This window comes from Telmatherina bonti (assembly GCF_933228915.1).
Source record: "Telmatherina bonti genome assembly, chromosome: 11".
Taxonomy (NCBI): Eukaryota; Metazoa; Chordata; class Actinopteri; order Atheriniformes; family Telmatherinidae; genus Telmatherina; species Telmatherina bonti.
In genome coordinates this window covers 31433035-31461012 of record NC_136629.1, presented here as the reverse complement: position 1 = coordinate 31461012, position 27978 = coordinate 31433035, and the positions used below count along the sequence as shown (strand labels likewise).

General features: G+C 39.0%; 1 protein-coding gene across 1 annotated transcript in view; it reads left to right on the top strand.

The window, feature by feature from the left end:
* The window catches only part of grid1a (glutamate receptor, ionotropic, delta 1a), a gene marked incomplete at both ends in the record, with an annotated part of 277575 nt that overhangs the window by 235457 nt on the left and 14140 nt on the right, over positions 1-27978 (top strand). Inside the window, 7 exons of the mRNA XM_079248482.1 lie at positions 2816-2989; positions 5477-5638; positions 7340-7459; positions 18570-18671; positions 20100-20297; positions 21590-21924; positions 26072-26206. Coding sequence (XP_079104608.1) covers positions 2816-2989; positions 5477-5638; positions 7340-7459; positions 18570-18671; positions 20100-20297; positions 21590-21924; positions 26072-26206 — 1226 coding nt within the window. The remainder of the gene's footprint in view (positions 1-2815; positions 2990-5476; positions 5639-7339; positions 7460-18569; positions 18672-20099; positions 20298-21589; positions 21925-26071; positions 26207-27978) is intronic.

Here is a 27978-nt window from a genome sequence, read left to right as displayed (position 1 = left end):
CCTCCCTGGTGGATGTACAGAAATAATGCTGCACTTTTCTTCTTTTAGCTGCAGTTTCCAGTCAAATGGCAACAAAAACACGTCCTCACTGCTTTTCTGAGTGGTAAGAAGAAGACATCTAGATGGGAGAGAGCCTGTGGACAAACAACTTCTTATGGAACCACGTTTACGTCGCTTACACTTCTCTGCTGATGGATTTGAGTCATTTTCTCAATCACAGCTGCCATAGGAGCCAAATGAAAGCTGAAAGCAACAGTTTCTCTCTCAAAGGCGCCTTAATGCCACACACTGCTGAGCGAAAAACATCAGAAACAGTGGATGTTGGATGTCCTGCTGCTAGGGTCCACAGCCCCCTTTACAGCCTCTGAGTGTCAACCATTGGACATGACCCTCAACACAGAGGAATCAGACAACCCCCCGCTTCATTTAGTCCTACTATCCAGCTTTTTTCAACTACAACCGATGCTGCAACACAGAGTGGAGCATTTCTCAGATCAAATTTTTATAGCCAAAGCAAAACATTTATCAAATAAGGTCTGTTGTTCATCCAAGTTGGAGTTCACTTTGAAGCACCAGAAGAATGGCTGTACGCAGCATATGTAATAAAACACAACATAGCAGCAGCGTCTGTCTGACACTTTGTTTTCTCATACAAGTTATATTTGTTTGTTTTTTTTTTAAGTCCAAATGAAAAAAATAAGCACATCATCCCGACTCTGTTTCAGGCTGTATTTATCCAAACGTCATTACTTCACAGTGTCCCTTTCATGGCTCTGATTTAACTTACAAAATATTCATTTTCATACAACAACAAAAAGGAGGTTTTCTCACCAGATACCAACTCAGATAAGATGTTAATTAATCAATTACACTTTTATTTCAGTAGATTCAAAGCAAATTAAAAGACAAGTGCTTTTTTTATATTATAAGAACTCATATTAATGTCAGTACCCACCATGTGGCTCCATTCTTGCCGCACACTGCCTCTCAGCTTTGCTGCCGAAAGCGTCAAAAAGCACTTCAACCTCTAATTAAACGACTGTCATGATTACCTGTAAAAATCTGATTCATTTCCAGTGAAAGATTAATAACACAGAATGAGCAGCACAAAGAGGATAATTTAGCCTATCTGTCAGCGGAACCTGATGTGATTAATGTATTTTGGTCTTCAGCTGTCATTGAAACATGGCCGTGCTGTATTTACATTTTCAGAAATCAGAGTGGGTCGACAAAAGTAATTATCTGAAAATTGTAGACTTAAAAGTATTTGGTTGTGTATGTTCTGCTTGTGTGTGTAATAATAATCTTGTAATTTGAGTCAGAAGCTTTATTATAATGACAATCTGCCCAGTTTTAGTTTAAAGTTAAAAATACACAGACAGGCATATTGTTGTGTTCAGCAGCCTTCAGTTGTGAGTTCTTTTGTTACTTAAACCACTTACATAGTGTAGTATAATGTACAGAGGGCATTTGCTGTTGCATGGCGACAGAGTGACTGTACGATCTTCTCATACAGAGGATTAAGGCACGTTTTCAGGTCTATGTCCTTTTGGTGAGTGTTATCGTTGGGTCAGTTCATGACACAAATGTCAGCTGTGATGGTGACAGAACACTTGGACTGGGTGGCACTGTAAGTTATTAACTTAGACACTGAGGTTTAGCTCTGTGAACCTTGCAAAGTAATTTGCCTGATGAATGTGTCGGCGGTTCATGAATATTCATTTTTTCCATCTGACTGACTGTAAAGAGTCAGAGGGAGAAAAAATCTTTCACTCACACTGAGAAATTAGATAAGATAAAATGTTTATTGTCAATCACTTTGCTCTCCATAATGTTTAGCATTTTGTAAAATATATTTATGGCACAAGATTATATATATATATATATATATATATATATATATATATATATATATGACATAAGAGGTAAAGAGCTTAAAAGCCAAAGAAATTTCAAATGAAAAACATGTGTTTTAATGAATAATCAGACGGAAAAGACCCATGGTCTTCTGTAGAGAAATAAACAAGACTAAAAGCAATGGTTAGATAATAAAACATTAAAAGGCCACATTAGGATGAAAAGATAAAAGCAGTCAGAGTCCAGGAGAAATTAATGTTAAGTGTTCATTTGACCAGCAGTAAAACCAGAAAGCATGATGCAGAAAACATGTCTTGAGCCACGTATGGTCAGGGAAATAACACATGGAGCTGCCTGACTGCTATTTTGACCTGACAGTAACCTCTAGGCTTTGTCAGGTAGTATATGAACCCAGTGTTTCTCACGAGACTCGGCGGTATTGATCGCTCTCCTGCTCTGGAGACTTCCAGGCAGCAGTGTCTCATGAATATTGACCTAATCTTTTATGGGAACATCCCACACAAAAAGAAGCCGAGAGTCACCTTGGCTGTGATTCTGAACGACGATCATGAAAACATTCATTTGTCAGCCTGGTTTCCTTCAGCATGAATTACATTTCAGAAGTTAAAATTTACCAGGATTGGAACACTTGATTTGGTTGATTAAATAAACCAATGATGGATCAGAAGATCTTAATGTTGATGTGGGGGAGGGAGTGGAGTTAAGCTGATTAGTTCATATCTTAACTCAAGCCCCCATCAGCTCTGTTAATTTAACTTACTGGAACTATCGTTATTTTTAATTACTCTCTATTGTCACATATGATATATTAATTCCTCTTTCAGGCTTCCTGTCGTATCTAAATTTCCATTCAGATGTGTAGTTTATACCTGTTCACTGCATGGCATTCTGACTTATGTGACATAAAAAGTTTCTTCTCTGTAATCTTCATCTTTAGGAGGTGAGTGATGCAGACATCATGGAGCTGGTTCACAGCTCTCTGGGACGGATGACCATCATTCGTCAGATCTTCCCACTGTGGAGAGACACCAACGTCCGTTGTATGAGGAATAATCATCGGATTTCCTCACTGCTGTGCGACCCACAGGAAGGCTACCTGCAGTCCCTGGAGGTAAAAGCTAGAAGATTTATAACTAATGCTCTGAAAACATCGCCACACTGATTATATTGATCTATCTAGGCAGACGGAAAGCCCATCTGCTTTCAGATTCTACCGTTTCAGCTCTTCTGCTCAATAACAGTCCAGAAAATAAAAACCCGGATAGGTTAAATAATGAGATGATACTATTTATTATATCAGTAATGTGTAGTCACATCAGTGTCGATGTGATATCCAATCATATGCCAGGATGATTGGTTTCACCGTCATCTGGATCATCTGTGGATGATCTGACCTGTTCTGGTTCATCGTGCAGACACTCGTTTGGATTGAGATGTGGGGAATGTAGAGACTTTGTCTTGTGTTTTTTGTCTCTTTTTGGCTTAGTCAAACACTTTATCCTGAAGGGAGAGGATGCTTTTTTAAACATTTGTTGACATGAAGGCATGTACTTGGTCTATAACATTGTTCATGTGGTGATCCTGTACTTATCCAAGAGAAGCTTATATCAATCCAACAACCAAAGCTCCCACTAAAGCATGGTTTTGTAATGTCATACAACAAAGTAATGACAAAAAATGAAGATAACTGCTGTTTAAAATGTTTTTTTTATGTTTTTAATGATGTCTCTGTGTCTTGTGCTATAACGGTGCTGTTGCAAGTTCAGTTTAAGATGACGTACTTTGAGCTATGTTGGTTTCAGTCGATTCCACTGAGTCTTTATGCCAAAATGATTAAATGTACAGAACAAAGAAAACAGTCTCTAAAGATTGTTCAGCATCACTAGGATGGGATATGATCCACAGCAGTCAGCAGGAGGGACACAAAACAAACATAGCTTCTTTTGTTATTGATCAGTTTTAAGTACATTCACCACTTACAAAGCTGTAAAGTTCATTCTTGTTTCATTCTACAGTTTTAGTTGTGAGTACTACATAAGCAAACTGCAATAAAAGTGCCAAATGGCTACAAATATTAACCTATTTTGTATTCGACGAACTAATATTAAAAGTCCTTTAGCAAGACCGTAATGAGCAACATGGCTGCATGTGAATACGAGCGACTGCAGTGCTGTTTCTGGGGAAGAACAGCCAGAACCTGGTCAGCAGGAGCCTCTTTAAGACACCCTAAAACCAGCTACTGGAAATGCAAGTTTAACTAAATCCTTTGTGATGTTTTTTTTTTTTCTTTTCCATGTTGTAAAAGAAAATCTGCTCTGTATAATTTATATTAAGGATTTCTTAAGCACAAGCTCAAATCAGAGTAAGTTCAGTCTGTGACAAAGTGGGTTAATAAAAAATGTATGTCTTACGCATTTATTATGTCTGATAGACAAAGTCATTCTTCTCTTTGTGTCTTCAAAGTAACCTTGCTCAATCTGCCATTCATTACTCTCCACAGAGTTCCGAGTCTCTCCTTACACCACTCAGACTTTTGTTTGGTTTAATCCATCTGGAGTGCAATGGCTGTGTTCCCTGTAGCTCTATTGAAATGTTCACATTAGTTTTTATCCGTAATATGGACAGATGGCAAAACCATGTGGTGCGTGCACCCACAGTCCTTAATAATTTACATGAATGAGGGTTAAATATCGGGTAATGGAAGGTAAAGCATTCATCAGAATAGTCGAACGTTAAAGGGACAGCGGTGCTTTCCTGAAATAATCCCTTTCACAGTCAGTCAGCTGTGGTGTGAACTCAGACATTCAGAGTTGCCAAACTGAATTTCACCTGGATTTGACTTCTGACTCACTGACATTGAGGCACATGGAGCTGGCGCACAGAATGTGCTTAGAGATTTACAGGGAAATATTCACACATGTCATGAAGTCAGTACCTGGAGTAGCAGCCATTATCGTTGCTGCGGACAGTCAACTGTAGGGGGTTTTAGCCTGACTTGACCCAGAAGACCTGTCAAATCAACCATCAGACCAAGACACAAGGCAGTGGACAGGACTGCTGACAGAATGCTCTGCAGTAAAGAGGAGACGGCAGACAGATGGCTGTCCTGCAGTGCCGTTAGGAGGAACTGTTACATTGAAATGCATAACTGTCATATCAGTCCACAATCCCATCATGATCTTTGCCTTTTCTCAGTGAGTTTAGCAAATAATACAAAAGCAGACAGAGATAATTCTTCAGCTATTAATTTCTTATACTTCATTTTTAAGTTACCTGCAAATGAAAAATGTCTACATTCAGATATAAAAGGACAGAGGCCGGGTCCCGTAACAAGATAGGTGTCAGAAAAAAGGTCAAACTTCACATCAGTGGATTCTAACCTCAGACTGCAGGTCAGCTGGAAGAGGAATATTACTATATCTCTGCTTGTTTATGTTGGTTTGCCATGGGGCCGTTTCATTTTCCCCAGAGCCAAAAGCATTTATTCCTGCTTTCTTTGTTCTAACCATAGTGTGTACTTCTGTTACAAAAGAACAAAAATTCAAGAAAAACTTTTAAAACGCTTGTTCATTTTTTTTTTCTTTTCCACTTCCAACAGGTGTCCAATCTCTACTTATATGACAGCGTTTTGATGCTAGCAAACGCCTTCTATAGGAAGCTGGAGGACAGGAAGTGGCACAGTATGGCCAGCCTTAACTGCATGAGGAAGTCCACAAAGCCATGGAATGGAGGATGGTCAATGCTGGACACTATTCAAAAGGTATTTGAGTTTTAGGTGATATCTTGAGTTGCTTTGTGTTTGCAAGAACTACAGATTTTTTCCTCCAGAATCCTGGATGCTCATATGAAAAGTCATTTTCAAAATCTGCACATGCAAAGGAGTTATCAAAGGAATAAGTTGGTAAAAAGGTGACATGCAGAATACTTCTTAGAAAGTTGGGTGAACTGCTATGATCACTGCTGAAATTCAGTCATTTTCAAAAAGCCTCCAATCCGGTTGACTGCTCAGTGTGATGCTCACCGTTGGCATCAGGATGCCGTGGGATAGATTAGTGGCACATTGTGGGCTTTGATCTCTTTACTTGCGTAGCTCTCAGTTCTTTCTTTGAAATAAAGTTTCATATTTTACAGAGTGGCTTGATGTCATCCATTTCAATCTGATAATGGAATTTTTCATTGTTGCACCAAGTCATGCTGGTGTAATTTCATATGTGACATAAGATGACCCAGTGAGGCACGAAGAAACAGCAAAGCCTTGTTGTGTTCTTATTTAAACCAAATCCAATCTATACTGAAATGATTTGATGTTCTGTCAGAGTTTAGACATGATGTCAGAGGTGCCTAACTGTAACTAATGGTCTTGTTAAATTGCATCCTTTCATTGCAGTTTTTTCAGTTGCTTTGGGGCATTTCTTACAACAGGTTTCATGTCTGCACAGCAGTTGGTGCATTTCTCAAAACAATTAGTACAAACAGCAAAAACGTGTCACTTGCTCAAAATAGATTGTTCGTTCCTCAAAAGCAGGAATTCATGTCAGTGAAACTGTCAGAACCATCGCAATGAGAAGTCCTGTCAGCGCTGAACAAGGAACGCAGATGGCTTAGTGATGTTCTCATTGTGACAGTCTCATCTCTAAGTGTTTTTGAAAACAAAAAAAGTCAGATCTTAGAGACATGACCTGAAAATGCCCGAGACAGCTCGATACGCTGAATGTATGACAGAGTACATCTCTCATGTAGAGAGTTCATCTTCACTTCATACAATCGTTCCCATCTTATCGTAATTTATTCATAATAATAATATCATAAAACACACACACACACTTCAGTCATTTCTACAGAACAAACTTAAAGGATCAAACATGCACAACTGTAAAGCATACACTGCTGTCACAGTACATACATATTACCATACTACCCAGCAGGGAAAATATCTCTGAATGGCAAAACCACCCTCTGCAGGACATTTTGATAAATTTACTATTTTGTATATAATGACTCACATAATGAAGTAAGAACTATTAGTTTCATTAGGATTTACTACTCTGCAGTACTAAGTATAGCTAATTATATTAATATGACCAAAGCAAAATTAAATCGTAAAAGCAAATATCTGTCCAAAAGTATTTGCAATTTGATCAATGTGATGAGAATTGTTACTCTGATGAGCAGACTAATGACTCATAGTTATGAGAATGTTAATTCTATTGTGAGAAATGCACCAAAGCGATGAAGAAAACTGTAAAGCAAGTGAGTTATAACAAAACTCACACATTATATTCAACTATATAATTACCATCTATAAAACAGTCATTAAATTTTACAACATGCTGATTTTTAAATACTAAGTCCAAAGAAGCTGATTATGTGTGTTGGATATAGTTAAGCTCTTCCGACAGAACAGGTAAAGGCTTAACATAAAGACATCTACATCACTGCTGTCCTACTGCTGTTGCTACAGGGACGGATCAGTGGCTTGACAGGATTGATGGACTTCCGCACCGAAGGCTCCAATTCTCACGTACAGTTCGAGATTCTTGGGACCAGCTACAGTGAGACGTTTGGTAAAGATGTCAAACGGGTCAGTCCATCATTTTTATTTATATTTATCTGGGCAAACAAAGATTCAGTGACATGTTTTTAATTTCCTCTTGAGTATGTCAGAAATGGCAAATATTAGCTGGTGAATTATAGTCATTAGAATGGCTAAATGGCTGCACTTTTAACTTTTTACAGAGAAAAGGAAATGTGCTGTGTTTTATACTCTGTGTTATACAGAGAACCAGCTGATTAAGTCCTCTCTGGAGGCTTTTAGTGACTAAATTTAATTCTGCACCATCTTGCATAACTGTCCTATCAGTAGGTACTGAAGGAACAGCATGAGCTGTGAAACTAATGACTAAACTAATGGCTAAAACAGTCCCTCTCAGATGCCATATCAATCTGCCTGTTTAGCGTTGATAGAACAAATAAAAGTGATATTTTTCTAACTTTTCTCTTAAACACTTGAATATAGTTGTTAGATCACTATCCCTGAGAACAGGTGTCATTTAGTTTTTTGTTTTTCTCTGAAATGTAATTACCTGCTGTCAGGTGGTTACAACAGCGACAAGGTTTGACTTATTTACCAGGAAAGATCAAAGGCCTGAAGGTCAGGACGACAGCTGAGACCTCTGCAGCTACAAGTCCAAAGGTTCCACTGCGGAGGAGGTGTAGAATTACCGTACAGGAATCTTTTTTCTCTCATGAACTTCAAGTCTTCAGGATCTGAATTCCTGCTTTTTGTTGTAGTCCCCCCCCCCCCTACACACACACACACACACACACACAGTTTCAACTTTCCAGCTTGTGCAGAAAATCAGCCGTCTGCTGATTACTGACAGCTCACAGGGCACTCGTCAACGAGTGCGGGTGCATCTACTGGAACTTTTACTTTTATTTCCATTTATCAAACCAATCTTTTTGGGTCTCATGACCCAAGAGTTGAAAAAACATAAATAATGTGTGGGTTTAACTTGGCATAGGGAAAAGTTATTGGTTAGATTTGGCCTTTTCATGTTTGAGGGTTACAGATATTCCCATGTTTCACTGAAAACAAGTCGGCTGCATGAATGGACTGTGGACTCATTAGTGGGAAACATGTTTGATCTTTGAGTGTTGTGCAGCCAAAGTGAGAGATAGAGAGCGTTATTTGTGAGTTCCTCTCTCAGCTGTAATTTGTTTGTCGCTTTTTGTCCTGATTCAGTCAGGGACTCTTCACAGAATGAAGAGAAATTGGGTTTCTTGGCAATCTATGTAGAGCAGGACTGACCAGAAGCGGTAATGAAGATTTAATCACCACTCAGCCTAACTGAAATCTTGAAGCCAATTCATCATAATGTGGTCATTAGGCAAGGAAGATGCACAAACAGAAACATACAAACACAGTCATGTGCATCAGTACACACACATGTTGTGTACAGCAGAGCCCCTCCGTGCATTCACAGATAAACATGTACACACGAGGCATGCAGCCAGGCGAACACACAGCGGGAGCACGCCAACATGTGGGTGCATGTTTCTCTAAATCATTAGAGGCAGAAGGGGTCAGCAAGGCTTGATAATGGGATGCCAAACATTTTCACCTCTGTTGTTCATTACCTGCTACGTCTGTGTGCACGTTACTGGGCAGGGTCATCAGATATTAATTCATGTGCCTTTTTTTTTTTTTTTTTTTTGTTTTTGTTTCTAATTTATAGCTTTTGAACAATTAACACATTTCTGAGCCCACGTTGGTGGGAAGGATAACTACCACTGAGAAAGAATCATCATTACATGATTTCCTGTCCTGTTTTTCTTGGAGTGGGTGGGCTGTAACAGCGATTGCATGTTGTGCTCCACCTGCCAACCCCTCAGAGCCATCCCCATTTTGTCCCTTGCTTTTACCATTTCTTTCATCTACCATCTCTCCCTTTCGCCTATCCACCATGGTCGCTTCTCCTCTTCTCCACTAACCTTTTATCCTCATTTTTCAGCCCTGGTTTCCTCCCTCTCCATCATCATTTATCTGCATTCAGTCCATTTTCTTCCCAGCCTGATGGCTCTTAGATGAGGCGTCTTTCTGGTTAGAGACTGTAATGAAGACTGAAATACTATTTTCAGAATGGCTACTGTGAGATTTCTCCACCACCCAGTGCTGATGCGGAGTGATCGATGCTGTTGTTGTTGTTTTGGTTTTCTGGTTTGCTCTTATTGATGTGTCAGCTCATCTGAAGGCAGATATTGCTAATGACTTCCAGCTTACATGGAGCTCTGGTGGAGAAAAGTCTATTCATTTGAATGTAATTGTTCCTACTGGCGAAGCAACTTGCATGCATCATGCAGAAGTTATCTCTCATGCTTCCTCAGTATCTGTGCACTACTGTATTATTCAAAATCACATTAACAGTTATACTAAAAATATTACTCCTGTGATGTCAGTTACATCTGCTTGATACTTTGCAGTATTATAGTCATCTTCAGATTCTTATTTCATTTTCTAGTGTAATATGTGTCACTTTATAGTCATTATGGAAGTAATTGAAATGGTTAATAGTACCACTTATTTGTCATGTGGTTCCACTTTCGCACAGCCTAAACTGTGTGATATAACTGCTCAGACCGTGGAACAATGCCATTAGCCTTTAAGTAGGTGAAGTTCTTATGCAACAGCTGTAGTGCTTTCTGCTTCTGTAGATTGATGCATTTCCAGTAAAAACCAAAGAAAGCATGACCTCCACCCCCTTGAAAACTCCAGTCTTCTTTGACTGGTCTGTTTTGTCGGCCAGTTAGAGCACTGCCAGTTCTGCCAGTTCTCCTCTGATATCAGGAAGAATTTTCAGCTCATTTTGCTGTATTTTCAGCATCATTCTGATGTTTCCTGTTTCTGCAGTGAACAGTACTACATTTTCCAAAACAAAAGACCAAAGAGACCAAAATAATGTGTGGAATTTATCATAATTTTAAGGAAACAACAAGATGTTCCTGTTTTCTTTTAGTTTGACAAATGGAAGAAAAAGATGAGACGGGTTGATGTTTTTCTCCATTTGCAGTTAATCCCTATGACAATACAGTTCAGCAACCATTAACAGGTGTTCTTCATCACTGAAAGAGGATGAGTTTAACTATAATACCATTAGGAACACTCATAAAATCCCAGTTGCCATACGTTTTGAATAGAGATGCATTTCAGCCAGTGGAGGAATGATCGTTACTGATTATTGTTTATGACAGAATTTTCTTAATGACCATCATCTTTCTGCAACTAATGATTGCTGATGTTGATGCTACAGGATGCTGGAGGTGTCATGAGCTCTAATGTGCAACTTTGCATGTTGAGTCTGAGATGAGACAGCAGTCGATGGCGTTCTGTTCGTCCTACTGCTGTAACCTACTTTTCACTGACTCATGAAACAGAAATGACACCAGTCTGTAAATAGCACTTCTCTCTTGCCAACAATAGATCCGTGGGGGGTTAATGGGGGTGTCGATTCAGCAATTAATTTACAAAGCACTGAGAAGTCCTGCTTTTAGAAACCTCCTTTGTCCCCATTGTGTTACAAAGCTTCAGCTGCTCGGAGTCTTCCCCCACAGGTGTGCACAGCAGTAACACGAGATGGCAAGTCTTTCACAAGCCAAAACAAAAACGGCAAGAATACAACATTATTCCATTTAATTCACCTGGACCCTGATATAATATTGATACTGTTCCAACTGCTTTGCTGTGTTCACATTAGATAATTAGCCATCTCCAAACTATAATTAGTTTTTTTTCATGTTCATTTCGTTGCCAGCTATTGTAACAGTGCCAGGTACCTGTTGATGCTGAATTCCTTAGTCGATTGATATTAAAATGAACAAATGATCAAAAGGCCCTGATCTCCTTATTAAAAGCATATCTCATCTACCAGTGTGGGCAACACTATTAGATTGGTCAAGTTGTGTTACCATAGATAAGCTAATCACAGCAGCATTTTATGCTGGAATACAATCATTCTCTAATGTATTTAACTGCTATTTCATGCAGATTGCTTTTTACTCGAGTCTACGTTGGAAAGAAAAAGAGACAGGCCATTCTTACCCATCGTGAAACCAGCAGTGACTAAATAACACCACCATATGTTGATGCATATGATCTACAGCATCTGCGCAGGGTCAAACAGAATAAATACTTAAACAAGTTTTGAGTTTGCATTCAGTTCTTTTTCCATTTTACTTCTGTCTTATACTTTTAAACATGAAGCCTGCACCCTGTGCAACGATCCAACAGATCCGTCTATCTGCTCTTTGATGCAACAGAACATTTTATGATAAAACAGAGGAGATAACTGTGTTTACTGTACTGATGAAACTGTTTGTTACCTCATCTGTGTTTCAAGATAACTCATTTCTGAAATCTACATTCATGAAACATTCATAATGAACAAATAGAAGATGGATAGAAAAGGAAATACGTGATGATTTGAAACCTTATTTTGCTTGTGCTTCTACTTGACAGAAGAAACTCTACTCAGATAATTTACTCAGATTCTTTCTTTTCCTCCCATTTCAGTTTATCTATCTCTGCTGTCTGACTTAGTTTTATGGAGTGAATCCTGCCTTGTGTTTCTTTAGAGGTTTAGGTGATGGTATAGTGCCTTGTCCATCCAGCCGATCCCAGTTTATCAGGGCCGATGTCTCACTTTTTGACTAATCAAACTGCCCAGCTTATTTTGCACCAGGGTTCTGCTGATTAGAGATAACACAACCAAAGATGTTTAATCTTTTTGGCTGAGAAGGAAGTTTTTTTTTGTTTAATGTATTTTTCATAAGTACGTTGGAATCTCATACTTGTAGCTGTTGTCCAGTACGTTTCTACCACACGGTCATGCACTTACCCTCCAGCTCATCCTCTGAATACTGAAAAAGAACATAACTAATCATGCTATGTATTACTTTTCCCCTGTATCTGTGTAAATCTTGTCTGCAATGTGGGAGTTAAAACATCGTGCACTGAAAATGTCCAGACTTTAAGATTTTACACATTTAGATGTTTCAGCTTCATCTTGTAATGAAATTCATTTTGCACTCATTTCCCTGCACACATGTCTGCAGAGTAGCAAAGGAGAAAAATCGAGTTATTATTTATTTAAGAAAAAAAAAAAAAGGAAAGAAAAAGACTGAAATGTCACATGTGCATTATCATGTAGGTAGTTTGCTGTGTCCACCTCCAGCAGCAGGGGGAGACTCAGCTCATCTTGGGAGTGATGGTACAAGCTTGGGACACCTTTCCTTTGGAACTTTCGCTCATTCTTCTTGGCAGAATTGTTCAAGATCAGTCAGGGTGAATGTGGCGCATCAGTGCACAGTGATTTTCTGTCTCTCCAGAGATGCTCTGCTGGCTCCAGATCCAGACTCCAGACTTTCATTTGTTTGCCCAACAATTTTTTTGGGGATGTGCCTTAACATGTCAGGTTTAAGTACATAGATTGCACCAGCCTACAATGCTGAACACTGGTGCAGACTTTTTTTTTGGATTGCTCTACATTTTTCTCTCTCCATTCCCCTTCCTGCCTCCCTTTAGCAGAAAAACATTCCAATAGAATCAAGCTGCCCCTGATCTGTTTGACTATGGGGATGGTGTTCAAGCGGTCATGCTTTATGTTTGGTGTTTCCCACATTGTGCGGGGAATTATGGACGCTTCAGTCTTTGTTTCATTAGAGAAGATGATTCTGCTGTTCATGGTCTGACTGTTTCGATGCCTTTTGGCAAACTACCAGCAGGCCATCATATGTCACACAGTATGAATTAGCTTCTGGTCGCTCTGCTATAAAGGCAAGTTGATGCTTGTCTTTCTGTGGGGGTTTTCCATCTCCCACAAATGATTTCTGATTTTATTCATGTTGAGTGTGAGTTGTTTTAGTTACCTGTGAGATGGCGAACTCTTATACGTGATTACTTGGATTGGCCAGGCAGCCACATTCAGGTAGCTTCCTAATGATCTCGAGCTTCTTTCATGTAAGTGGTCTGGGCAACTTAAACTCTACAGAAATTTTGTTGGAGCCTTTTCTTCTTGTAAACCTACAACATGACACGATCATATCTCTCTGAAGTTAAGTTTTTTTTTGCTTTGCCTTTCAGTCCTGCATACTCCATCAGGTCTGAGACTTTACTCTGGACTCCACCAGGCACTGCTGCAACATGACTGTCTTCTGTCTCTCGTGTGTTTTTATGTCACATCAGAAGTGTTTCTGAAGCAGTGTGCATTATGCAGCTTACTCCGTTATGATTAAATTCTTTTTTTGTTGTTGTTTTTACAGTACGTATGTCTGTGGTATCTGATGACTCGATGGCTTCCAAAACAAAGAATCTTCAACTTTCTGGTCTTAATTTTTATTTTGATTAAAGAAAAAAGACATAATCTGCAGTGACATATAACAGCTTGTACTTTTAACCTGCTAGAACTCTGAAAATTGACCAGATTTTGTTAGACCGGGCCATTCATGACCTTCTGTTGACTCTTTTTCAGCCTGACATGGTGCAGAAGCATGTTTTTAGCTGAGTAGTGCACTGAGGTGTTTCTGAAGTGCTTCTTTTACTTTCATTGACAGAGTTGGTTAAATCATGTCATAAAGTATCATTAGAAAAATATATATTAATGATCATCGCAGGACGGTTATAAAGCTGCTAGTTTCCGAGGTCTGTCTTCTCTCTGAGCTGTTGGGTTTAGTCTCTTGACTGTCCATCATTCATGCCCTTCTCGTACTTTACATGCTAAATTGATCTTGGTAATTTGACTTGAACAGTATAACAAATTAACAAAGTCTCATTACTCCCTCAAGCTCTTTAGGATCTGTCACTTTTTACATCCAAACTTTTGTTCACACTCGTCTCTTGAGGATGCACTACATAAGAAAGGTAGTTGCTGTTCAGCATGATATGTGATGCACACCTACACATTCACACACACCATCATGTCACTGTAGTTCGTGAGTCAGACAAAGCAGTTTGGCTCAATAGGATGATTGCCAGCATAAAAGGGCTTGTCAATATGTAAACGCTTGACTTGCAATTAGCAGGAAAGAAAGAAACGAGAATGGCTGCAACTAGCTCAAACTTTACTGTCATGTTTATAATGATCCTGTTTAAATGCCTCCAGGAAGTGGAACTAAGAGCTCTCTGTACGATTTTTAGTAGATCCTGTAATTGAGACAGTTGAGGTGTCATGAAAGCCGGGCTATTTGACTTGATTCCCATTTGTTGTTTTCATATGGTCACCAGCATTCTCAAAGTCTAATAAAGGATTATTGAGGTGGAGTAGCATAGCCATTAGCTAAATAGCAGACCTGGCATTGTTGGTATTTCATAGAAAGCATATTGACATTTTTTTCAGTATTATCTTCATTTTCCTGTAGAATATATACTGTATGTTATTCTTCTTCTTTTAGACGAACCATCAGATAAAACTTTATTAAATATTACCAGTTGTAAAAAAGCTTTGGTTTCTGATGGGTCACTCTGGCAGGTTAAATTGTCACCTCTTGAATACATGTAAAGAAAGCTTAAAAAGTCTTGTTTATAAAGTCTGAAAACAAGAAGCAGATTTGACTTGTTTAAAAAAAAAAAAAAAAAAAAAAAAAAAATTAAGAGCCTAAAATTACTATTAGATTCTTCAGTGTACTCAGATAGAGATGGTGCATATTTATGGGAAGAGTATATCCAAGTTAAATTCCCATCAGTCTGACACCTTAAGACAGAAATGGGATAAAAAGCTACAGATCTCCCATGAAGTTTAAGCATGACAGAATTTTTTTTTTTTAAATTTTATTTAAAGACACACTACAGAACTTTGACCATTTTCCCGGTCACACACTTCCTATCGATGGCTAATTCAGCTTCCATCCTGCGTCCTACCTGACATGTTAGCTCTCTCCAGTCAGTTAAAGATGATCTCACGATGACTCTTGTTTTGTCCCTTCATCTCTTCTAATATTCTTACGTTCTTTTGCTGAATCAGCAACGTTACTTGTTAAAAATAGCCAGTTCGTCATCACACTGTAAAGCAAAACGTCATGTACCATCTCGGTTGGTAAAGTTGTATAGAGCGACTCTAGAAATGCACACAATAGATGTCACTCTGTCCTCGAGACACAGTTTTAAGGTGAAACATTTACCGAATGCGTCTTTAAAGTACATGTATATTAAACATAACTTCTCAAAACTACTTCCTATTAACTGTCTTTGTAAGATGCAGATACTTGTTTAATTTCCAGAAATCTTATCACAAAACAGTTATTAATATAACAATATACTATAGTATACACATATATGTAAAACCAGTGTGATCATTCATGTGGTCTGGCTCTGCTGTATTTATTGTTTGTGACCTTCCCAGTGGCATACTGGTGTGCAAAGCTCTGTGAAGTTGAAGTGTTCCTCCTTAGTGTTCTTTACTTTACAGAGCAGAGATTGCGCAGTGTTTTTCACAGAGGACAAAGCTGCTCATGGAGAAAATAGCCCCCTGTGAGGCAAGCAATGCAGACTGACATTTCGCCCCAATGCACACTCAGAAACACAAACACAGAGCCAAGGCAAGTACACAGATGGGCCGAGCTATGATGAATATTTAGTTTCTTATGCAGAAATAAACATAAAAACCTGAACATTTTACACAAGGCAAGGTATGCAGTGGAACTAGTTGCACCTGCGGTGTCGCCACCTTCCTGCTTCCACATCGCAATGCCAGATGCCACACATTAAATTCATGAGTCCCTTCTTAAGTACCAGTCTTCTGCCAGAACCTGAAGGACCAACAGTATATTGTTTATCAGGTGGGACTGAACACATGAGTGTTCATCAACACAGATGAATAAGTTCACACGTTTAGTGTAAGATGAACAGAAGTGTGTTCATAACCCAGCTGTGGCCCAAGCTAGACTCTCACACTTTCCCTTTTTTTCTTCCCCAGCGAGGGATTTTCACGTTTAGTCCTGCCAACTTCATCCAACATTCACATCTGAGCTCCATGAAGGTGGCATGGACACAGAGCTCAGTCAAACAGAAGGCACATTTCATGAGTGACATCCTGCATGGCAGAAAAGTGTTTACATCCACCCACACAAGCTGGTGGGTTGTAAGCATGTTTCACTTCATTAATCAGTTTTCAGTGAAGCTACCAAGCAATAATTTGTACTAAGGCTGTAGATGGGCTGTGAAGCACAAACAGATAACTAATAATGAAATTTTCCTGTGTTGTTTCTTGGCAGCGTCTGATTGTCTCACATGCTTCTATCTCATTCACACTCTGATACCTTTGTTGCTCCTTTTTCTATCAGTCGTAATTATTTTCACCCAATTGTTTAGTTTTCTTTCATTTCAAGACTGCAAATTTTGCCAGTGACATGGATACTTGTTCATTTAGTCTTTCTTGTCAGACTTTGTTTGAGCCAAATGGAAAATGCCTAAATGATCTTTGTTTTCTTTCTTTTTCAAAGCATCAACCCAGTAAGTTGAGGTTTCTGTTTGATATGTTTAGGCCATTTCTTACACTTACTACTTATCTCCTATCAATTAAAATGATCATTTTGAGACAATATATACGGATAGAAATGCTTTTTGAATCAGTGTTGGACGATAAAAGCAAAAAACTAGCATTATGTTTTGATTATCTCAGCATGAACTGGCTATATTTGCACAGTGGAGTCAGCATTGTTCCATTGTTGTCCTTGTAGGATGTATTTATATCAGGATATCCGCTAGACTCTGTCCTACATGGGGACTCGGTGAGGTTTGGAGATTGCGTTCACGCTGCACTTGTGAAACAAATCAGACCTTTTAAAAAGTCCGCTTTACTTTCCACCAAAGGCAAGAAAATATGGAGTTGCATCAGATCGTAGTGGTCTGGTTGATCAGATTTCCATAAGAACTTTGACCAAATTCTTCCCTGTGAGCCATTTCTCCCATGCAGAGCCATGTGTTATCCCGCGCAAACCGAAACCTGCGTTTGTTGGCGGACCAAATCCACTTCTTTGATCTGAAACTGCACATTCACATTACCCAAAAGAAAGCAGTTTCTGAGCAAACAGACTAGGATTTGAATTAAAAAGTGTCTTTATATTAGACCATTTATGAAATACCAGCTTCGTAGCAGGCTGTAAACATCTGTCGTAGCCAAATACACAACCGAACGGAAAGGATGAGGTGGAGGATATTTAGCTGGACAGAATCCACAACTGTCACCAGATATTACAAAATCCCACAAACTGGACCTCAAACTCAGCTAGAATTTACTTTTATATTATCGACACATGAACAGCATATATTCTAATTATCTAACTTGTTTTTCCAAAATGTATAACTTGAGAAAAGAAGTGCAAAAGTGTTGTTGTGGAAAGTCAAACTAATCCATTGATCCAAAAACAAGCATTCATCTGGATGTTCTAAAATCTTATCACAACACTGGAGAAAACCTGTGCTGGTAGCACTAGAAAAACCTTCCTATACATATTTTTGTTGGGTGTCTTTGTTGCAGAGTACAGTACGCTCCGTAGGAAAGGTGCTCGGATGTTTGCTTCGGCCAGAGAAGCCTGTGGTTTGACTTTGGGCCACAAGTCCTGTTCTGTCAGCTCAAATCAAAGGCCTTTCTAGATGATGTGTCAGATCCTTGAGAATCCTTGTCCAGCTAGCAGCACTGATTAAGAATTTAACAAACATCAGCTTCACAACCAGAGACTTGACTTAGAAGGTTGGGAGAAGAGTTTGGATTCAGGACACAAGCTCAAAGAGAAGTCTGCGGCTGCTGATTTTGGACTTTATGTTGTGGTTTCATGTGAGCTGAAAGTCTATTCACAGTTGTAATTATTTAGTACTTATGCTCTTCCCGGTTTTTATCCTCTTCACTACCTCCTTTTTTCTAGTCACCGGTGACGTTTGGAGTAGACTGCTGAAAAAATGTCCAACCAGTAAGAAGAACTGTGTCCTAAAACTGACCAAGTTTAAATATAAACACTGACTACTTACAGCTGGCTATCAGTTCTAGTGAGACACAAGATGGTAATACACTGTATACTATAGGTACAACAACTTCTAATCATCATGCAATAGATTCAGCTCAGAACCTTTGTCAGAGGACGCCTACCTCTTCCAGTTTTAACTCTTTCTCTCCCATCTGCTTGATGTTTTTTCTCCCCGTTAGCTGGCATCGTGGGACTCCACTCGTGGTTTGAATGGTAGCCTGAAGGAGAATCGGATAGAGAGCAGTATGCAGGGAGTAACGCTGAAGATTGTAACTTTACTGGTAAGTTGTGGAAGTTTGCTTGATCTATTTAAACTTTCACCTGAGTAGGCAAATGTGCAGTAAATATAGCAAACCGTACAGTACAGGATCAAACTTCGCCCAGCAGATAATGCTGTAGTTTGTCAGTGAAAGACATGATTAATTCAGTTCTACTGTACAGGTCTACATAGCTGAATTTGCCTTTAGTTTTACTTTTCCTTTTGATTTCTCAGTTTTGAGGAGTTAACTTTATGAAATCCTCTCTTCAAATCTTTTCCAGAGTATCTGACTGCAAGAAATGTGAAGTTAATGGAAGAAATGTCCTCAAAAAGCAAAGAGTTGTTAAAACAAATGAACATAAATATAAGTAGAGTGGATAATAAATACCTCTGAAGACCAAATATGATCAAACATAATATGTATGAATTTATCCAGAACTTGTAAAATAATAAAATACTGTCTGATGCAATATTAATGTTCAGCCTTTGTTATCAGAGACATTGACGGGACAATTGAACCAAACACATTGTGCCTCTCAGTGCTTTCAAATTACCGATGAATAATAAAACTCATAGTATTTCATGCACTTCAAGGGAAAAAAAAATCTTTGTTGCAGATGGAGGTGTGTTTGAAAATGCTGAAGATATTTGACTAAGTATTTGGATGCACAGATTTGTGCTTCTGACAGCAAAAATCTGAGAATGGAAAGTATCAGAAGGTCATTAAAACCTGGTTACACTGCAGCAGCTTTTCTAAAACTAACTTCAAATATTCCAGTGTCGGAGTCTCTGCCCTCGTCCTCTACCTCTATCATTTCTCCTCCTCTCCATTTTTCCTCTTCTTCACAGATGATTTACCTGCACTGTATTTATTCGCATAAGTTCTGCTCAGCTCTCTCCTGGCAGTGTCACTTAATCAAGTCATTTGCCCCTGCCCACTTTAACAACCCCCCTCTTCTGTGTCCCTCTCCCTATCCTCCTCAGCTCCCTCTGCTCCACCTCCACCATTTAATTCTGCCCTGACACTTTCGACCCATAAAGAGGAACTATGGGTGGAGCAATAAATTTGAAATGGCCATTTCCACGTTGATGAACCACAGCGGTTTCCGTAGCGCCATGTGTTATGGGTCAACAGTCGCTAAGGAAACTGTTTTATTAAGATGAAGTCTAATGTAGATGGCATAGGAGCTCTTCATAAAGGTGTCTCCTCACGGTTCTTATGATGACTGAATGTGTCCTTGCTTCTGTCGCCAGTCGTCACGACGACATTTTGGTGCATCTTGACAAATGACGTACCTGTGATTTAAATCGGCACATTTTCTACTTCTTTCCGAGTTTGAGACTAAATCGCTGCTTTTCTAATAACATTAACTTTGATTCACATATTTCTGCTTTTTCATGATGTAAGCAACATTATCTGAAACCATTTCCACAATTTTATTTCCAACAGGAAGAACCTTTTGTAATGGTGGCAGAAAACATTCTGGGGCAACCCAAACGATACAAGGGTTTCTCAATTGATGTCCTGGACGCCCTCGCCAAGATCCTGGGCTTCAAATATGAGATCTACCAAGTTGCCGATGGAAAATATGGCTCAGCGCTCCCTAACGGATCCTGGAATGGCATGATTGGTGAACTTATTGGCAAGGTCAGTGGTTTTGTCTTTCTATTTCTCAATCTGTCTGTAGAATTACGTAAAACCTGAATATGACAATGAGAAAACGTGAGTGGAAACATCTATATTTAAAAAAATCTCTAAGATTTTACACATGGTGTTTTTCCAGACATTTCAATACAGTTGTATATTGCAAAAGTGTAATATTTACATCCTGGGATGTGATCTAGAAAGTCATGTGACCCGTTTATTTCCAGTAAAGATGGCGTGGTATGAAACAAACAAAAGCAAATTTCAGTCTTGCTATGAATCAGAATAGGAAATGATGAAGAAAGGCTCTGAAAAGCTGCGCCAAATTCTCCGCAGCAAGTAGAAAACCCTGAAATAATGCTGTGTGGCTACCTTGCATAAGCCACAGTTCTCTTAAAATCTCATCCAGCTGATTTTAGAGGAACTGAGGATTATGCACTGAACACTGTTCAATGGAAACAGATAAATCGCAATTGTTTGTTGAAAATTACAATATTGCTTTTATTTTGTAGCTGTAATGGAAACACAGTTGATGTCCACATTTCAGTCCAAATGTTTCTAGAAGTAATTCATATTTAGACACAGGAGCTCAGCTATAAGAAGATTAACGAGGAAGGATTTTTACCCCTTTGAAAAAAAGTCATGTTGGAAGCCTGTTCTCCAGTTTATATCCTGTATCCAAAGGTCATGTTGGTAAAGAAGAAAAGCATTGAGATGACAACAATACTGACAAAGACTGTCTAATAATATGATGGTAATGTAATAGTGAACTATTTCCAGGATTAGCCAGAAATCTTTCAGTGTTGACAAAGATTTAATGACTCTCTGGTTATTGGCTTCAAAGTAAATGATGTAATTGGCTGACAGCAGAGGAGTAATAAAGGAAAGCAAAGTCTGCTCTACTGATGATGAGAAGCTTCTGTATTCAGAAGGCTTTCCTTCCACAACCTAAAAGTAGGTTTTTATTAATTAACCAATGATGTATGCTTTTTTTTATTTATTTTTTTTATTAAAATGCAGACTCATAGTGGCTCCTGATGATAATTATGACTGTTTTTATGCTATTACCCCGGTTTCTACGGCTAAAGATACAGTTAAAAAACTCGGGTTGGGAGAGCGTGGGACATTTTTAGAGGAGTAGGGGAGAGTAAGGTAACATGAGCAGTAGGAGTTGGGATGCCATTGTTAAAGAAACAAAAACCAACTGGCCCGAAAACACAGATCTGATCATTCATTGAAGGTAAACTGTGAAATCTTTTCCGCTGTGTTGAACAAGCCTGACCTTCGTTTCTCAGCGAGCCGACTTGGCCGTATCTGCCATCACCATCACGCCTGAGCGCGAGAGTGTGGTCGACTTCAGCAAGCGCTACCTGGACTACTCAGTGGGAATCCTGATGCGGAAGTCTGAGGAAAAGATCAACATTTTTTCTCTACTGGCACCATTTGACCTGGCTGTGTGGGCTTGCATCGCTGCAGCCATCCCCGTGGTGGGCATCATGATTTTTCTGCTCAGACGTATCCAGGCTGTACGCTGCCACAACAACACAGGAGCTCATCCTGCACCATCTGCCTCCACTTCCCTTCAGAGCGCTATCTGGATTGTTTATGGAGCTTTTGTGCAACAAGGTGAGTGGCAGGCTTTATAAATCATTCATATGCCACATATAAGAAATTCAAGGATTATACTGTTTGTACAGACTGGCCTTCAGTGGTGCATCACTGAATACCAGATTTATCAACCTTTCATTGAAAATGCTCAAAATTCCATCCTAGAAATAAAGTTTACAGTGAGTGATGGTAAAAGAAAAAATCTCAGTTTATCAAACATGTTGGCCAGCCGTGCAGGTTAGTAAGTAAGACTGTTAATTAATCCCACATGTTCCAAACCAGAAAGGGAGTGCTGTTACGTAAGGGTAGGAAGATCTTAAACAAAAAATACATTTAAAAAAAAAAAAAGAAAAAAAAAGTGGGTGGATTGATATCAAACCCAGTGCCAGTATAATCATGTAACAGCACACGCATATAACATGTCTGCAACTGAAGGAGGACTTGCATGCCAGGAGAAACATGGTCAGCCATGTTGCAGATTCAGTTCCCTCAGCATAAATTTAACAGGATCTTAGCGGGGACATGCCTCACAGGTAATGTGGCGCTCTCACCAACCAGGTAGCACATAGTTCATAAACCTTCTAATGATGCCACATCAGACCTTTAGTTTCAAACTAAACATAAATACAATTAAATATTGAGAGGTGATTATGGACAGGAGACCGCTTGCTGCAACATCAATAATACGCAAGTTTCCTGTTATAACACATGCAACATACATGTGCATTGCCAACTACATGTTCTTATACTCTGTTGATCAAGAGGACCCAGGTGTATAAATAGGAAATTTTTAATGCAGCAGATCAAAAGGTGAAGAGGAAACACTGAAAACTGCTTAAAACATTGAAAACTAGAGCATGAACTAAATGCAGAATGCTGCCTTGTAGCTGCGCCATGTTTTATGGCATTAAATAACATCCAGAATTGTGTGTTAGCAAAGTACTATGTCACTATTTTAAGAGGTTTTTATTTATAAAGCACTTTTTAATATAAAGCAAATTGCAAAACAGTGCTTTACATTAAAAAACAGCAACAAAATATTTTTCCACGAGACCACAAACCGTGTCACACATTCATACATATAACCTCATGCACACACATGCATAACATGATCTTCCCACCAAGTGCTGTCCTTATCCTCACCAACTGCACTGGGGAAATTAAAATAAAGGGAGTTTAAACATCAGATGTTAACCTGACATGTTTTTTCATAATCCATGTCTTAACTATTCAGTAATAGCCAAAAGTGTGTTTAGGAGCACACAGTGACTTTCAAGCAGCTGAATGTTTGTGCCCAACTTGAAAGAAATTCCCTGCAGTTGTCCCTGAGAAATCTTGCTCGCAGGAATCAGAAACATGTACTGACAAAGTGAAAACACAATGCCTCCGGCTGCTGCTGCCATAAGCAGTGAGGCATAAAAATGTCCAACAAACTGAAACATGTATGTGGATAGGACCAAACAGCAAACGCTGATTCAGTCGGTCGGGACTTCCAGGCACAACGGCCACCTTAGCGTTTTCTAAAGGTGACCTTCTCAAGGAGAGCGCCCCATCTTTAGGTCTGGTGGGGATCCAGGTGTCTGTTTGGAACAAATTACTACTTCAGCAACTGATGTCAAAGCCTGAACTGCATCTATCAAAGTCTGGCACACTGCCTTCAGACCCTTTGTTTGTTTTTTCTCTTAACCAACACTCCCCATGTTTCCAGTGAAGCAAAATTCATGCTTTTGTTCAGAGTTACATCTCTTTTTTTCTTCCTCATTTCTGATTCATGTTCCGACTCTGCCACTTGATGTTTCTTTTGGTTTCTTCTTTTCATGGGGTTGACGTAGGCGACTCCGACATGAATCTGACTGCTAGTAGACTATTGTCAGAGTGCATAAACTTGGCAAACATGTCCCTCCAGTGATTTCATAGTGATATGCCAAGACTTGGCTGGTGTATGTTGTGTGCTCATTGCAGAGCAGACTATCCACCCCCAGACACACTGATTTTCATCATTGCATTTTGTTATATAAGCAGGTCAGGCGAAGGTAGGAAATAATCTGAAACTGTCCAGAGGAACAGACAGAAATACCACTTTTTCATAATGATTAAATGGTTTAATCAATTTGTTTCAGAAGATGAAAGAGAGTGCACCTCAGCCAGCTACTGCAGTAGGGTTAAATCCAGGAAAGTCTCAGGATGCACATTTCACATTCAATGACCTTAAGAAATCAGTCGAAGCCATATATAATAAAAATGACTGATGCCAGAGTACCATGCATCAAGATGAAACCCTGAGGTTTTTTTTTCCCTCCTTCCCAACTTGTCCTGTCTGTGCAGCTTTGCTGATAGTGACACATTCAGACAAATATGTTTTTGTCACATTTCATATTCTTGAGTCTTTCAGATGGCCTTTCTGTGAAATTACTCTTTGATATTGGAATTCATGCCGACATTTCAATCACTCAACTCACTTTGTTCTTTTTTAGACAAAAGTTCCCTACAAATGAAAACTTAAAACGTGTTGATCAAAGTTAAATAAAATAAACTAATCAAAAGAAAACAATGACCCATAGAAAATTTTAATGACAAATTATTTGTAAAAAGTTCTGTGGTCTTCCAAAACAAGTGGATTTCATTGTTTTGCATAACATAAGTATTTACATATAACCTAAGGCTAAGAAAATAATACATTTAAAGTGAATAATTATACACAAATTTAAGATACGCAAACAACCAGCTGTTTCACTGTTAACTTGCAAATGTGAAAATGAACTCAAAGATGGAAAACCGGTTTCAAAATTTACCATTTTGTCAATAACTCAATTGAAATGCAAGAAATAATAAAATCCTGTGGTCGTAGAAAAGACGTCAGTCTGTTTAGGAAGGGTGAAATAACTGGGATGCATCAAGCAGAGAAAACATCTAAAGAGATTGCAGTTATTAAAAACTGGAGTGGTAGTGGGGAACTATCATCTTAAAGACAGAAATTTGACCAGAGCAAGTCTGAAATGATGTTGATCGGCTATCGCTTGAGCGTTTGGTGAAATCAGATGGTTTTTAAAAAAAAAAACAAAAAAAAACACCACCAGTTCCCAATGCTATGTTTTAATGGTGAAAGTAAGAAAATTTCCATGAACAGTGTGAAAAAGACTCAAAGAACTGGGACTGAACAGCTCTGTAGCCTAAAGAAAACCACGTATCGGTGAGGCTAACCGGGGGAAAAAAGCATTAATTTGCTGGGAAGCATTAAGATTGGACTCTGAAGCAATGACAGAAGGTCATGTGGTCTGAAGAGGTTACATTTATCCTGTTCCAGAGCGATGGGATTAAGAAGAGAGAGAAGTGGTGCAGCCATCATGCCTAGTGCCGACTGTACAAGTCTGTGGGGGCAGTGCTTTGATCTTGGGTTGCTACACTTGGTCAGGTCAAGGTTCAAGCAACATTATGTCTCCAAAGAATGAGGTCAGGTGATGACCTGAATAAACTGAATGAGCAGGTTGTTCCACCATTGGCTTTTTTCTTCCCTGATGGCACAGTTATATTCCAAGATGAATAGAACAAGATTCATCGAGCTGAACTGTGAAAGAGTGGTTCAGGAAGCACAAGACATCATGTATTGGCCACCAGAGTCCAGACCTGAACGTCACTGAGAATATTTTGGAATTGCTTTGATCAAAGCTAAACATGGTCCAGCGAAATGCTAACATGTATGGCATCTTTTTTTTTTTTAGTGGTCAGGCAGTGTGTACTAACTTATTTATCACATGCACTGCATATGTGTCATCCTTTCATAGTCAGTTTAGTGATTTGGTGTGTTGTGTCCCTCATGGAAGGATTCATCAGTTGCCACAAAATCATTAAGCAAATGCATTTAATGTTAAATGTTCTGGAGTTGTTTATTAGCAACATTTTATATTGGAAATACTGAATCAAACATGTTTTTTACTTAGATATCTTGCTTTTTTTTTCCATCTTAAGTATTACTTCATGCTTCTGATTCTGAGCTGCAGGCTGAACTGAATTTTCAGTTGGTTGGGAAAACTATTTCAACACCACAAAAACAATCAAATAAAGAAAATAAATGCCAGGTGAATTGGTAATGAGGATAATCATATCTTCCTGGTCTGCTGTGATGCTGACGTTTGCCTCTATGCTGACTCTAACCTGCACTCCACAGGTAGCGACTCCATCCTGGGCTCGGTCGCTCTGCGTATCGTCATGGGCAGCTGGTGGCTTTTCACCCTCATCGTGTGTTCATCATACACAGCAAACCTGGCTGCATACCTCACCGTGTCACGCATGGACAACACTGTCAGGTAAAAGCAATGTTTTTTTCCATCACACTGTGAGAAAGCAACTATTTATTACAAATATCTGTGGAGTTTCTAAAGTATCTCCATACTTTTGTACAATGCAGGTGTGCATGAAGCTTGAACTGTGTCCATCTCTTGAGACATATAATATAGTGTTGCTTTGACTGGACGCACATGCTGAAGTGTGGAGCGATACTCTGTAACAAGCTGCAGTTTGAAGATGAATATGCGAGTACATCTCCTCAGCACCTCTCAGCTCAGTTTGTTTAATTTTTGACCTGCTGCCTGACAACTAGCCTGTCCAGACTCTAAATGTTATTTGTTAGTGAATCCAATTTGGTTTGATGTTTATCCCCAAAGAATGGGCAGAAAGACATTTGATTGCACTGGTTCTGTCTCTTGTAGAACAAATAGCCACATGGGGACATGTGAGTGGACAGAGTGAATGCTAAGAAGCAAGCAGCTCACCTGTAAAGAGACTGGGTCTGCATGTGTGTGTTTGTTTGGAATCGCAATTGCAGGGACATGAATCTTTTTTTATGGTACATTTTGTCGAGTTTAAGGGATAGGACCTGACTGCAAATGACTGCATTTAGTAGTAAGTGGGGTAAATAATGGGTACATGGTAACCATGGTATGTCATCTATTGTTCTCAATTAGAAAGACCTTGCACTTGTAGTCTGTATCTTTCATTCTGTCATCTGACAAACAAGTTATACAAAGAATACATATACACCAAGAATATCTACTCAATATGAACTTTTACAGTCTAAATAATACAAAAAAAAACCCTGCGAGGAGTCAACCCTTTGTTTTCCGACTGTTAAGAATTAAGCAGAAAAGAAGAAGGAAATACAGGGTCCTGCAAATCTGGCATCTAAAGCGAGAAGCATTTTATTTTAAACTCAGAAATGCTGAGGATAAGGCTTTGTGATCGCTATTCTTTGACTTCATTTGTGCCCTCTCTTGTGAAGCATACAAGGTCAGGATGACTGTTGATTTGCTTCAGGCCTCAGCCGGTGATTTGCTTATACATTGTCTGAAACCACAGGAAATGAGGTATTGTCTCCGGACTGTAGAAAAACTACTGTCTTTATTGTTTCTTAGCCTTTTTTCTTTGCCATTCAGTGGTGTTGCAGTTTCAGGTTTATTCATCTCCTCTAGATTGTGTTTAATGTCTACGATAATTTTAGTGTAGAAAATGCAATTCCATGTGGGATGAAGCTGAGCTTCAACAAGTCTATGTACCAAAAAATGCATCTTTCCAACTACAGAAGGTAGATTAGCGTAATTTCTGAGTATAAGCGGCGACTCTTTTCATATGATTATAATCCTGTGGCTCAATAAAAAGATGTGGCTAATTTATAGATTTTTACTTTGTGCTTCATGCACACACCATCATCATGGAAAACACATGAGGAAATGCATATGATGCAGCCTTCAAGTTAAAGGTGATTGATGTGGTGAGGAAATACAGCTGCTGTACGCTCGGTAAAGCTGCGCTCTCTAGCCCGGAAATTAAGTTGGTATTAACCAGGATTTTCCCATCCCATCAGTCGTGCAGTTTGGTCTCTGTTTGCAATACCAAGCCACCAGTTCAAAGACCACCAGAGTTAGATTTCCACTATCCATACCTGTATTCTTAACATACTTGGTGCTGTATACCAAAATGCTTGGTGCTTGAAATTGAAGCTTTAGATGCCAGTTTGGATGACAACATAAGTGTACGGTGTCTCTGATGGCCCAAAAAGTGAATGAGGGAAAAATACAAAAAA